At 35.1% G+C, this 12903-nt stretch overlaps 1 protein-coding gene across 4 annotated transcripts in view; it reads left to right on the top strand.

Moving 5' to 3' along the window:
• The first annotated feature begins 2746 nt into the window (after positions 1 to 2746).
• The window catches only part of LOC116166284 (protein limb expression 1 homolog), a 54463-nt gene continuing 44306 nt past the window's right edge, over positions 2747 to 12903 (top strand). Inside the window, exon 1 of one of the 4 annotated variants that reach the window (XM_031481173.1) lies at positions 2747 to 3004. In XM_031481173.1, the coding sequence (XP_031337033.1) occupies positions 2901 to 3004 (104 nt within the window). In that variant the 5' untranslated portion in view covers positions 2747 to 2900. Of the gene's footprint in view, positions 3005 to 4516; positions 4641 to 12903 lie in introns of those variants that run through there. The other 3 variants (XM_031481185.1, XM_031481176.1, XM_031481180.1) reach the window with 3 other exon arrangements.

The raw sequence follows: 12903 nt of genomic DNA, 5'->3' as shown, positions 1-12903 counted from the left end.
AAAGTATTCGAATACATTCTAAAGTATTTGAATACTTATTTTTTTAAGTATTTGAATACTTTTCAATGTATTTGTATCTAGTATTCGCTTGTGCTGGACGTAAAAGTATTTAGTATTCAAATACCTTTGATTTGTGTAAAGTATTTACTATTTAGTATTCAAATACTTTTTGAAAGTATTCTGTCCAGCTCTGTAATATAGTTATAGACCCAAAACCTTCATTTTTCGGCAATTTTTTTTACATTTTGAGAGACTTTGTCTAACTTTGATCAGCTGTATTTAGGTTAATATTGGGTCTAAAAATTCCATCCTAGTGTACTCCCAACAACTTGTAAAAATTCCATCAACTTTGAAATACTGTCCAGATAAAAAGTGGATATCGACTGGACTAATTATCATTAGGGGAAGGACGGGTGCAAAAAAAGTGTTTTCGTTCATAATTGTTAGTGTATTTTTGTATTAAAAAATACGCTATTATATTCGTTATGGCTGGCTGGTTGAGATCTCAGCAATTACAACAGCTAGAGACTTCAAATTTTCACTAAAAGCTCTCTGCTATAGTGTAGATGTGCAGGCTCTAGTCTATTTTGGGTTAGATTACGAATGAGATAGATAATTTTAAACTTCGCTAATAAAATACTGATCGGTATTACCAAAAATACGCTTTCATCATGCATATGCTGATTTACAACTTGTTTTATTAATTTAAAATGAAACAAACATTTTATAATATGGATATTGTTACCTACTGATTAAATTATTAAAGCATAAACAATTTAAATTAAACACGGTAAAATCTAAAAAAAGTTGCAAATGACCCCTAAGCAGCATTCGACCAGTGAAGGGGAAACTTTTGGCCATGCACAGACAATTAATAAAAAATTTAAAATTCGCATCATTTGAGAAAAAAAGTATTAAAATTATAACAGAAATGAATATATGATGCTGTTCTTGTTGTTCCATTCTTTGGAGGAGGTTTTAGTTTGTTTATAATGTCATCCATAGCAACTTCAGGTAGGTATGCCATCAATTGGTGGAAAATAAATTGTGGGTTAGTTTTCTTTTATTTTAGCTACTTTAAATTTCACTAAAACAAAATCCTCATCGTTAAGAGCATATTTGTTAAATTGTTTTCAAATTCATCACTTAAATCTTCATCAGATTACTCGTCTAGAGACAATGCTATGCTCTAAGACTAAGATGATGATTAATCATTGTGGTCTTCTACTTTAAATACCTTCTTGGATTTTTTATTTTCTTTTATTTCCATCTTATACTCAAATAGTTTTCTCTCTTTTCTTTTTATTTTCTTTCTCTGGCTCTGCTACGTCTAACCTCTCTTTTTCAGGAGTGTATATACTCGTAAAATTCTCGCTTATAGAAATTGTATGGATAAACCATTTTTGAGTTATAGTTGAAAAACCGAAAACAAGTGCCAAAATTTCGAGGTTTTTCGCTTTCCAAAAAAGCTAAAGCCGGTGGTTTCGAGTTGGCAAACTTAGATTCACCATGTCTATACCGTCCTTTGACATATAAAAAAATAAAATTCTTAGGGACAATTAATGCAAGGTGCAACTCCTCTCAGAAGTGGTCAGAGATGATACCTTTATGTGCCTTTAAAGTGGGGTTTGTGTATCATGTAAGCAAAATTAAGAAAGAAAATATTCTGTGTACTAAAAAATGACATAGGTACATCACTTACAAGCAACAATAGATCAATTGTTATGTCAAAATGACAAACATTTATAATTTATGAAGTGGGGAAGGGTTATTACTTTTAGGTGCTCTAAAAGGGTGTAGACAATAGCAAACAAGGAACAAAGATGTTTGACATACCACAAAAAATTACAGTCCTTACATTGAACGGAATGTTATTTGAAAGTCAGTTTTCTTTGAAACCGATAAGGATTACACTTTTACGCTTTTGTTGCTCTTGGGTATCAAATCAACCAAGGAAGTATCATAAAAATACAGCCCTTACAGTCAGTTTTCATAAAAAATTATAATTTTTGAAACTGGGGTGGGATATATGTTTATGTGCACTTAAAGGATGGCTTGTGGACCTTGTGAACAAAATCAAACAGGGAAATAATAAAATGACATGATGCTTTTTGAAGCGGGGGATCCTGTAAACAATATCAAACAAAGAAACCCAAATGCTTGAAGTATCACAAAAATTACAACCCTTGCAATAGACCGATAATTATATGTAAAGATTAATCTTCATAAAAAAATTGTAATGTTTGAAACGGGAAAGGGTTCACGTCTGTTTGCACTTAAAGGGTGCCCTGTGGACCCTGTAAACAAAAATGTTTGAAATACCATAAAAAATGACAACCCTCACAATAGACGAATCGTTATGTAAAAGTGGGTGATTATAAAAAATGTATAATTTTTATTTAGGTACATTTAAAAGGTAAAGTGTGGACCCTATGAACAAGATCATACACTAGAGCTAGACGAATCGTTACCTATCTATGTAAAAGTGTAGATTCAGAGACTGGTAAGATTAGTGATCTTATTAAACATAACCACATGAAGAATTATAAACCGATACGATAGAGTTACTGGTTGAAGGAAAAAATGGTTAAACGTTAAAAGCGAATTATTTGGAACACAAAAAGTAACTACCTACCTACCGTTCCGGTAATTAGATTATCGGTATAATTGCACAGGTATGTATCACAGTATAGTGCCACTTTTTTGCCTTTTATGTTATGTGCTTTACAACAATGTTGAAGTAGGTATAAACATACCCGGCGGGAATGCAAAATTTATGCGGCCTGTGAATATCCATAACTTAATTTAAATAATACATTTAGTTACATATATAAAGCAAACGCAAATATACAGTACTGCCTTGCCTGATACTTTTGTGAAGTGTTATACCGTTGATTTCCATGGAATCCTTAGAATTTGTGCCACGTCCAGAAACTGACAAAAGTGAAATTGTATTCACGTTCCACGCAAATTGCCATGATACTTCGAAGGGGATTTTGCATAGGTACGTAAATGAGTTCAATTGTGTTTTATTGATCACCTTCGGCATACTTATCGTGAGAGTCTCTCATTGAAACTTCGGACACTATCATTAAAATTGAAATCAAAGGAAATACGTTACTTTTTAACCAAATCGTATATGTATGCGCAAATCAAGATCAAGGTTAAAGTTTGCAAGTTCATAGTTGTGCTGATTAATTATTGATCATATCATAAATTTGTTGCTAAAATTATTACGTCTGTATAGGTGTACGAAATTTCGATTATATAAGACACCTCATTGCAGCTTGGTTGGATGCTTTATGTTATAAAATGATCATCCTAAAATCCTAAAACATATCGAAAGTATAAAAATGAATAAACGTGTAAACAAATATAGAAAACGAGCTCCTGTGTATGGCTACAGCATGTGCAAAACCAAATTTTGAACTTGGTGTTAGTTTTGATTTTATTTAAAGTGTATGTGTATGACATTTCATTTAATTGCTTCCATAAATCAGAAAATTGGCACTGCACATCATTCAAGTTATTATTTAATTTTTATTAGCATCTTAAAATTTATTGCAATTTAAAGATTACTTTGGGGCGCATATCTTTCGGTGTGCCTAGGGGTGCAAAAAATTTAAATCCGCCACTGCGGCTGAGAACAATGACAACTGAACGGATCGTGTAAAAACAAACCATTTTCGAACTTAATACTGAAGTGAAACGAGAACGAAACTGAAATTGAACTGACAACTAATATGACCGTGTAAAAGGCCCTTTACAGTGATCTATGACATGTTAATGTGTTAATAGTCATAGACACGTTTATAAGAAGCAACATCTACGCCTACATATACGAGGGTGGCGTTTTGTATATATTTCTTTTGTATTTGAATCACTTTATTAACAAGCGATTAGTATACTATTGATGCTTTTATTGTGTTCGTGTGTCCGTCCGCCCGTCTTTGCGCTCAATAACTCGAGAACGAACGCGAATTTTCGAATTCTGTTTGCGGTAAAGAATAGGGGTAAAAGGACGCTTGGCGTACACGTACTTACGCGGGTATATTTACTTAAATCATTACTCAGCTGCTTTATATGTTCAAGTGTATTTACAGTTGTCAAATGTAGCTCTAATTGGGGAACAAACGCAACATTTAAAGTAACATCATACATTAAGTGAGGTGGGAAAATGCCATGCCTTCAGTATAAAATGATCTCAAAGGATTTATTTAAAAATGGATCTGTTTAACCATTGCAATTATAGAGGTCAGAAATGGATGGGAATTTTTTTATTGGGCTGAGCATAAGTATATAAGTTTTATTTAGATGTGCGGTGAATAATTTAGAACCGAGGGTAAGATTGTGCTGATGACTATAAATGTATAGTCTTTTGAAGATATCTAGAGGATTTTCTAAAATATTTGTTCTCGAACACCCTAATCGGACCAAGCGTTTAAATAAAATAATAAGTGCGTGAGCGCAATCAGTGTCATTGCTTCATTTTGATTCAACTAGTAAGGGCGTAAATTTACTTGTACCGATGCAACGGCCTACTACACCAAATGCATAAAAATACGAGTACATGTGAATACTTTGTCATTTTTATTTGGCACACTGGATTCATAAGTGCACAGTGCGACAAAATTGTACAGGTAGGTACACTTCGTCATTTTTTAAAAATATAATTAATATACGATCTACAATATTATTAGCGTTAGTTACACAAGGAAGTGATTGTATATTTATAGTTGAAGCTAATGAGATATGCTTGAATGTATAAATAACGTATACCTAGGGTGTGCTCATTACAAAGTTAATTAGTATAGTTTTGCAAGATAATTACGAAACCGTAACTGATCTTGTATGCGTTTGAGACTAATTTTTGAGGTTTTATTCTTTTCTCAAGCCCTTGTGGTTTCATACTACGAATTTTTTTAAATTGAAATTGAATGACTTTGCTTGAATGAATAGTATTGTCGGGTAGGCGACAGCGGACCGATGTGGACAATAGCTTTAATTCCAAAATTTCAACTCCCAAATGTCAACAGTAATGGTGGTACAAATTGTATTTACTATTATTGTAGCTCTTTCATACATTTACGGATTTGTTCTTCTATCCTATCGGAGGATAGACATTTCTCTGATTTTTTTGATTGGCGACTGGACCAGTGTTCAAGAGTTCGCGTCAGAAAAATAAAGTTTACAAAACTGGGGTTTGCAGTTGGATCAGTGAGGTTTTCCAAAAAAGTGAGTCAAAAATAAAATTTGAAGGGTTTCGTTTTTGCGATTAGACCAAGCTAGGTCGTCCAAAAGCGCGCCAAAGTTTTAAACCGCGTGTTGAGGATTATGTAAAATTCGAGTTAAAAGTTTGCGAAAGAAAGTGAATCTCAGGAATATACATCCGAATCCTAGACAGTTACATGGAAATTTACTTGTGATGTCAAAGAAACCAAGGAAGCTTCAGTTGCGAGCATTTTACAATGAAAAATTAATTTACTTTTATTGTTCAGGGGAGCAGACGTTGCAAATAGACGTAGATACCTACTTCGAAACTTGTGTTGCACTAGTGTAATTAATGACTCATAATCAAAATTTTGTTGTAGCTTTTCTTTTGTAATCTCGTGTAATGGATACACAATTGATATCCTCGATTGTTTAGCGCATTTTTGCAAACTTATTTGTAAAAAGTAGCTTTTAATCTCACTTTGGCTGGCTGGCTGGTCGGCTGGCCGGCTGGCTGGCAGCAAATGTGGGCGCGTAGAAGAACTCTTGTAGAAAGGCAACGGGTGTACGTGTATCTACAAGGCCGTGTAATTTGTAAACCTTGGGACAGGGCTACATGATGTGGGGTTGGCGACATCTGGGCGTCATCCTCGAGCGTAGTATACTAACGTGAAGGTTTTTCAGTTTTTTCCTATCTTCTACTACAGTTTTGGTCCGATTCTTTTCAAATTGGTGTCGTCGGAAAGATGTTGTAAACGCGCACAACTCCTGCGTGGCGGAATTTTGTTTTTTGGCCTAGGGGCGAAATTAACGACCTTTTGCAAGGCGCGCGCGCGCGTCTTCGAGAGGTAGTCAACTTCGGGCACCTTTTACCTTCCGTTGCGAATTCTGTCACGCGTTTTAACGTTTCGTAAATCTCGAATGGCTGTCTCTCTTTCTCGTGTCGCCAATAGAAGCTCGAGCAATGAGAAGTGCCCCCCAAAAATTAAGTACTATCTTGTGGAAGGTTTTTAGCGAGATCCACCAAAATGTGGGTGTAATATAAGTATGCACCGAAAAAGGAAATGTGGTAGCCTCCGACAAGATCTAACTGATGGTGGAGAAAAATCTTCAAACGCGAATTGCGGGTGAACGGGACGTCGGAAGTGGGTACCGTCAAAGGGAATGTGGTAGCCCCCGACATGATCTTACTGATGGTGGAGTCAAATCTTCAAACGCGAATTGCGGGTGAACGGGACCACGGAAGTGTGTACCGTCAAAGGTGGTATCCTTCGACAAGCTCCTTTATTCATGGTTGAGTCAAAAGTGGCTAATAGAATACTGATCTGCCACACAAAAATGCGCTGAAGTCCCTTCGATCTCACACGAGGACTTTGATAATTTTTTTATCCTCATGTGGTTCGCCTTTGAATTTTTTTAAACTATGATTATGCAACTTAGAATGCACTAAGATGTAGTGTAAGTTGCCATAAGTTTATACAAATTGATGGTGGTATTTCCGTCTGCAATAATTTTAAGTGGTGAAATTTAGCTCGTTATTAATATCGCGATAAATTGTAAATTTATGCTAATTAAATCTTTGTGTCTATTTGTTAAACAAAATGTCTATACAAAGTAATACAATATCAAATTATGTGCATATTAATGCTACAAAGATTTGCATGTTGGTATCAACTTTCAATATTCAAAAATATGTCTGTAGACTTACTTACATACCATCCATATATTCATATGAACAGTAAATTATACTTGGGTATTTTTAAATTTACTACCCAAACTTTCACATTTTTTAAGATTTTCGTGTAGTAACAGTAACCTGACACTTCCTTTTAATTTCAGTGGACATTCTTATGAATCTATTGTGATATTATGATTGATGATCGAATGTCAAGTATGGCGCCGGGAGGAGTAACGTCGGACTCGCTCTCCGCCAATCCGTGTAAATATTGCAAAAGTGTGCCAAAAAACGGCCCTAAATGTATAAAATGCGGACTGACAATTCACCCGGGGTGTGTTAAATATCTAAAAAGCGCGAAAATAATTGACGAGAATCACCTAATTTGTTGTGAAAGTGAACAATTTAGCCTAAACGCATGCACGATAAGTGACCGTGAACTCGTTATCGACGATTCGGACAATGGAAAGTCCGTTGCCGCTTATAAAACCGAAATTATTTACTTGAAGGAAATTGTTAGTAGTAAAGATTATATAATTAATAATCAACAAGACCTAATAAAGTCCCTAAAAGACCAAATAGAGCTTTTAAAGCAAGTGAAACTAGTATCCCAAACTGAACGAAAAGAAGATTCCACGCCTACAAGAGCAAATCCAAAAATGCAGCTGCGAACCAATAATAAACCTTCTGAATCCCAAAAGACGACATACAGTAGCGTAACAGCAAATGCCAACATCCAGACGGGAAAAAATAAGCCGATCAACACCGAATCAAAACAACTCCAAGTTATGAAGGACATTATAAATTTGAATAGTGACACAAACGTCACACAGGAAAATTCATCGAACGATGGATTTGTATCGGTATCCCATAAAAAATCCAGTAAGAAAAAAAGCAATGATACAATCTTAGGCACACGTTCGCAGTGTGAAATTTCTGCTGTAGTCAGCAGAAGAACCGTCTTCATTTCGCGTCTCCATCCGGACACCACATCCAATCAGCTGACAGAATACATTAAAAAATGTGACATTAAACTACTGACCGCTGAGAAACTTGAAATTCAATCCAACTCGATCTCCGCATTCAAAATTGTAATTCCAACTACAGAAATGGAAAAGGTTTTCAAACCGGACACCTGGCCCCAGTATACAATCGTTCGTCCGTACCGAGAACCCAAGCGAAATTTTCAAACTGCGAATCTAGCACAAAATCCAACTTAACCTCGCCAACTCAAAACAATCGGGTATTCTCATTGTGCCACATAAACATACAATGCCTATCGAATAAAATAAACTCAATCGGCGTTCTGTGTAACGACTACCAACCAACTGTTTTGTGTGTTAGTGAACATTGGATAACGGACACAGATTTTTTTGAGTTTGAGCACATCCCCGGCTACAAGTGCCTTGCTCACTATTGTAGAAACTCGCGCGCGCACGGCGGTGTTGCAATATTCGTAAATAATACATTTGCCCAAAACTGCAAAATTATCAAATGCACATCGCAGTTTTCGTGTGACTTGGACATCGAGTGTGCCGCTATAGAATTTGGTAAGGGCACTATGTGTGTTGTGGTAATATATCGTTCGCCAAATGGTGATCTCAGCTCATTCTTTAATAACCTGTCTAACCTACTATTAATATTAAACGATAGGTACAAGACAATCCTCTTATGTGGAGACTTGAACGTGGATGCTTTGTCGCCGACAAGTAACTCCAAGAGATTAATCGACATAATTGAATCCTACAATTTACACTCTTTAGTTAATGTACCCACCAGAATTACCAACTCCACAAAAAGTGCACTTGACTACATTATAACAAACCTACCCTCCGCTTCTTTAATGGAATGCTTGGTATTTGATCCCGCTCTATCTGATCACACAGCACAAATATGTTCCTGGACCATAAATAACGATACTACGAATGGGAGACAAGCGCTCTTCATGAGTGAGCGTAGGTTTTCAAAATCGGCCCTAATGGAATTTCATGCCTTATTTACTAGGGCTCACATAAACATAAAAAATGACAACGACATCGACCTTGTCTTCGCGAAGTTTTGGAGCTCCTTTGAATGGTGCTTTAGTACTGCGTTTCCTATAAAAACTTGGTCAACACAATCTAAAAATCATTCAACAAACAAATTCGTATACTCCAATCATCTGCAAACTGCCGTGAAGCATCTCAAGCATTTGAATTGGATCCGTAAAGTTTCGACGCACCCTAATTTTAATGTAAGTTACCAACAGCTCAAGAAAGAAGTAGAACGGAAAATCAAACAGGAGAGAATTAACTTTTATTCGAAAGTCATAAATATGTCTGACAATAAAACAAAAACTCTGTGGAATAAAGTGCGCGGGAGATCTATCTACTCCCCTAACAAAAATATTCACATCCGTAGTAGTCACGGACAGATTCTTAAAGATCCTTATGAAGTATCTAACTATTTTGGAAATTTCTTCGTAAATTCTATCCAAAATTTGGTTAGCACAAATCCTATAAACCGCAGCAAAGACTTCACGAAACAACTAAATTTCTGTCCTAAGTCATTTTTTATGCCACCTGTGACCGAAAATTGTGTGTTGGATGTCATAAACGCTCTAGGTAATAAAAAATCGAAAGGTCCTGATGAAGTTCCTATCGCCATAGTGAAAGAGTGCCGCGTTGCTTTCGCGTACTATCTATCTATACTGATAAATGTATCGATACAATGCGGTAAATTTCCGACCCAGCTAAAAGTAGCAAAAGTTATACCAGTGTACAAAAAACTGGATCCAAAGGACCCGTCTAACTACAGACCAATTTCAGTGCTATCAGTGTTTTCAAAAATAATTGAGGAAATTGTGTGCGATAAAATCTCTGCATTTTTGAATAACAACAATGTCTTAAGTCATTCTCAGCACGGATTTAGAGAAAACCGCTCAACAGAAACTGCCACGATTGATTTCATCCAGGAAATTCATAAAGAACTGGACCGTGGGAGGGTAGTGATCGCAGCGCTCCTCGACATCTCGCGGGCTTTCGACATTGTAGACCATGAACTACTTGCACAAAAATTAAATGCAGCAGGCATTAGAGGAAAAGTTAACGAATGGGTGATTTCCTTCGTGTCGGATAGAAGCTTCAGAGTTCACATAAAGGGAGAGAAATCAGAACAATTTAATATCGATATTGGGACTCCACAGGGACGGACAAATTATTAATCTTGTTGAAAAAGCTACTTTTCTGGGAACTGTTATCGATAGTAAGTTGACTTTCTCTGACCATATTGACCTCGTCTGTATAAAATTAAAAAAAACTACACTATCTTTTCCTTAATTTAACTAATTACCTGGACAAAAATGCGTTACTCTCAGTTTACTATGCCAAAGTGTATTCTGCTTTTAGTTACAACATTATCGTGTGGGGACAATCAACAGAAGCTTGTAGAGTGTTTACCTTACAAAAACGAGTAATCCGGCGTATATACAATCTAAAATTTAACGAATCGTGTAGAGACACGTTTAGAAATAATAGACTTTTAACCTTTGTGTCAGTTTACTTGTTAAAAATTTTAGTGTACATTCATAAACACCGACTAGTTTTAAAACGAAACCGCGACAACCATGAATATTCCACTAGATCTGGAGATAATTTGTATCTTCCGAAATGCCATCACTCAAAATTCAAGAAGTCGGTCCAGTACGCAGGGTGTTACCTTTACAATGTACTATCACCTGACATCAAGAATATCACTAACACAAACACGTTCAAAAATGTGCTCAAAGACCTACACATTGTAAAGTGTTGTTACACAATCCAAGAGTACATGAATGTCATGTAAATAATAATGTTTGTCCAATATTTGTATACAATGTGTGTGTTTTATACCTATTGATTCTCTTTGTGTGACCAGCCTTATCTATTGTAAAAATAGCTACAAAGGTCTAATAAATTATTATTATTATTTGTATATCGTTAGCACAAGAACAATTTATACAAGTAGAAAACTAGCGTGTCACGTTCGGTTCGTAAATGGTAAATATTCTCTTGGTTTATATCAATATAAATCTACCATTTGGGATAAACTACTTCTGCGATATAATGCCCCAAACAAAAGAGTTTCTTTTTAACTGGTAAAAAATTCGAGAAATCCGCATATTAAAACTTCTACAATATCGCTTGGTCCTCCTTTGCTTTGGTATGCAATAAGAATAAGCCACTAACTACCTGCATAGTGTTCATTGGTTAATTACAATTTATGCAGCAAAACTGAACATATTAAAACATGGTTAATATGTTATAGGAAAATGGTTAAACCTTCCCCCTCTCTGAGTGATATCCCATCTGATTGCAAATAAATACCTACGAATTTCGAAATATTTACATATATTCATAAAAAGATGATCAATCAAAAAATCTGCTTTCTTCTACAACTTTCCGCATTAAAAGTAAAATTCTAGGAATTTAAAAAAATCAGTACTAAAGCTACACGATCTCACCCTCTCTTTCTTTAAAATAATGAAAATCGATTATCGCCCTTTTGCACCAATAATTTATAAACTTAACAATCTAATTTTTTAACCAGCTGGAAAATTCTAATTAATTAAATTTAGATTTAAACAAAAATAATAAATTTGGCTAGGTTGATAGAAGAAAGATCATATACAATAGAATCCTTCTAATATAACGTCCGAATCCTTGTTGTTTTTGATATTTGATTGACATTGAAATATATATACTTACCTTTTTTTTTCGGGTCGATCTGAGACAATTTTTTTTGGGGCCTCAAAAAATGGCAGTGTAAGTATAACCTTCCTTTTTTACCAAAATTTCTCGGGAAAATACTTTTTCTTATTAATTTTGGTGCGTAGAATCCAAAACAATTCGTACTTTTTCGATCAGACTTCTCAATCAAAAGTTATAGGCTAGAAACCAATTTCCAAAGAAAATTCAAAGGGCTGTAACTTTTGAACTAGTAGCCCAATCTTGGAACTGTTTGAAATTATGGATTCTACAGGCCACATTCTATAAGAAAATTTTTTTCCGGGTCGATCCGAGACAATTTTTTTTTCGGGGCTCAAAAAAAGGCAGTGTATAACCTTCCTTTTTTACCAAAAATCGACTGCACCAAAAATTCTCGGGAAAACACTTTTTCTTATTAATTTTGGTGCGTAGAATCCAAAACAATTCGTACTTTTTCGATCAGACTTCTCAATCAAAAGTTATAGACTAGAAAAGAACCCAATTTCGAAAGAAAATTCAAAGGGCTGTAACTTTTGAACTAGTAGCCCAATCTTGGAACTGTTTGAAATTATGGATTCTACAGGCCACATTCTATAAGAATTTTTTTTTCCGGGTCGATCTGAGACAATTTTTTTTTCGGGCCTCAAAAAAAGGCAGTGTATAACCTTCCTTTTTACCAAAAATCGACTACACCAAAATTTCTCGGGAAAACACTTTTTCTTATTAATTTTGGGGCGTAGAATCCAAAACAATTCGTACGTTTTCGATTAGACCTCTCAATAAAAAGTTATGGACAAAAAACAAATTTCGAATAAAAATTCAAAGGGCTGTAACTTTTGATCTAGTAATCTTCAAACTGTTTGAAATTATGGACTCTCGATCGATCTCGATTTCAGATAATTTTTTTTCCGGCCTCAAAAAAAGGCAGTACTTTTAAGTTATTCATATATTTGAGAACAATTTAGAAATGTTTAGGGAAAGTTTCTATTGTCACAAAATCAAATATAAAAATCGGATACATCTGAATACCGAACTCGATAGTCTACGTAACTTAAAAACAATAGGGACCTTTCTTATATCCTTAAAACCATGTGTACCAATTTTCAAAGCGATCGCACGTTTCTAAACAAGTTATCATGCACACGGACAAACGGATGGTCATAAATGGTTCTGTTCCAAAATCGCTAGGATTAATTTCAGAAAAGCGTACGTATCATGTGCACGACGTACGATCGCTTTGAAAACTGGTACACGTAGTCTTAAGGATATAACTGGTATAAGAAAGGTCCTGGT

This window comes from Photinus pyralis, unplaced genomic scaffold, assembly GCF_008802855.1.
Source record: "Photinus pyralis isolate 1611_PpyrPB1 unplaced genomic scaffold, Ppyr1.3 Ppyr1.4_LG3a, whole genome shotgun sequence".
NCBI lineage: Eukaryota > Metazoa > Arthropoda > Insecta > Coleoptera > Lampyridae > Photinus > Photinus pyralis.
The sequence above is the reverse complement of the archived record's forward strand: the minus strand, read 5'-3'. Positions and strand labels throughout refer to the sequence as shown.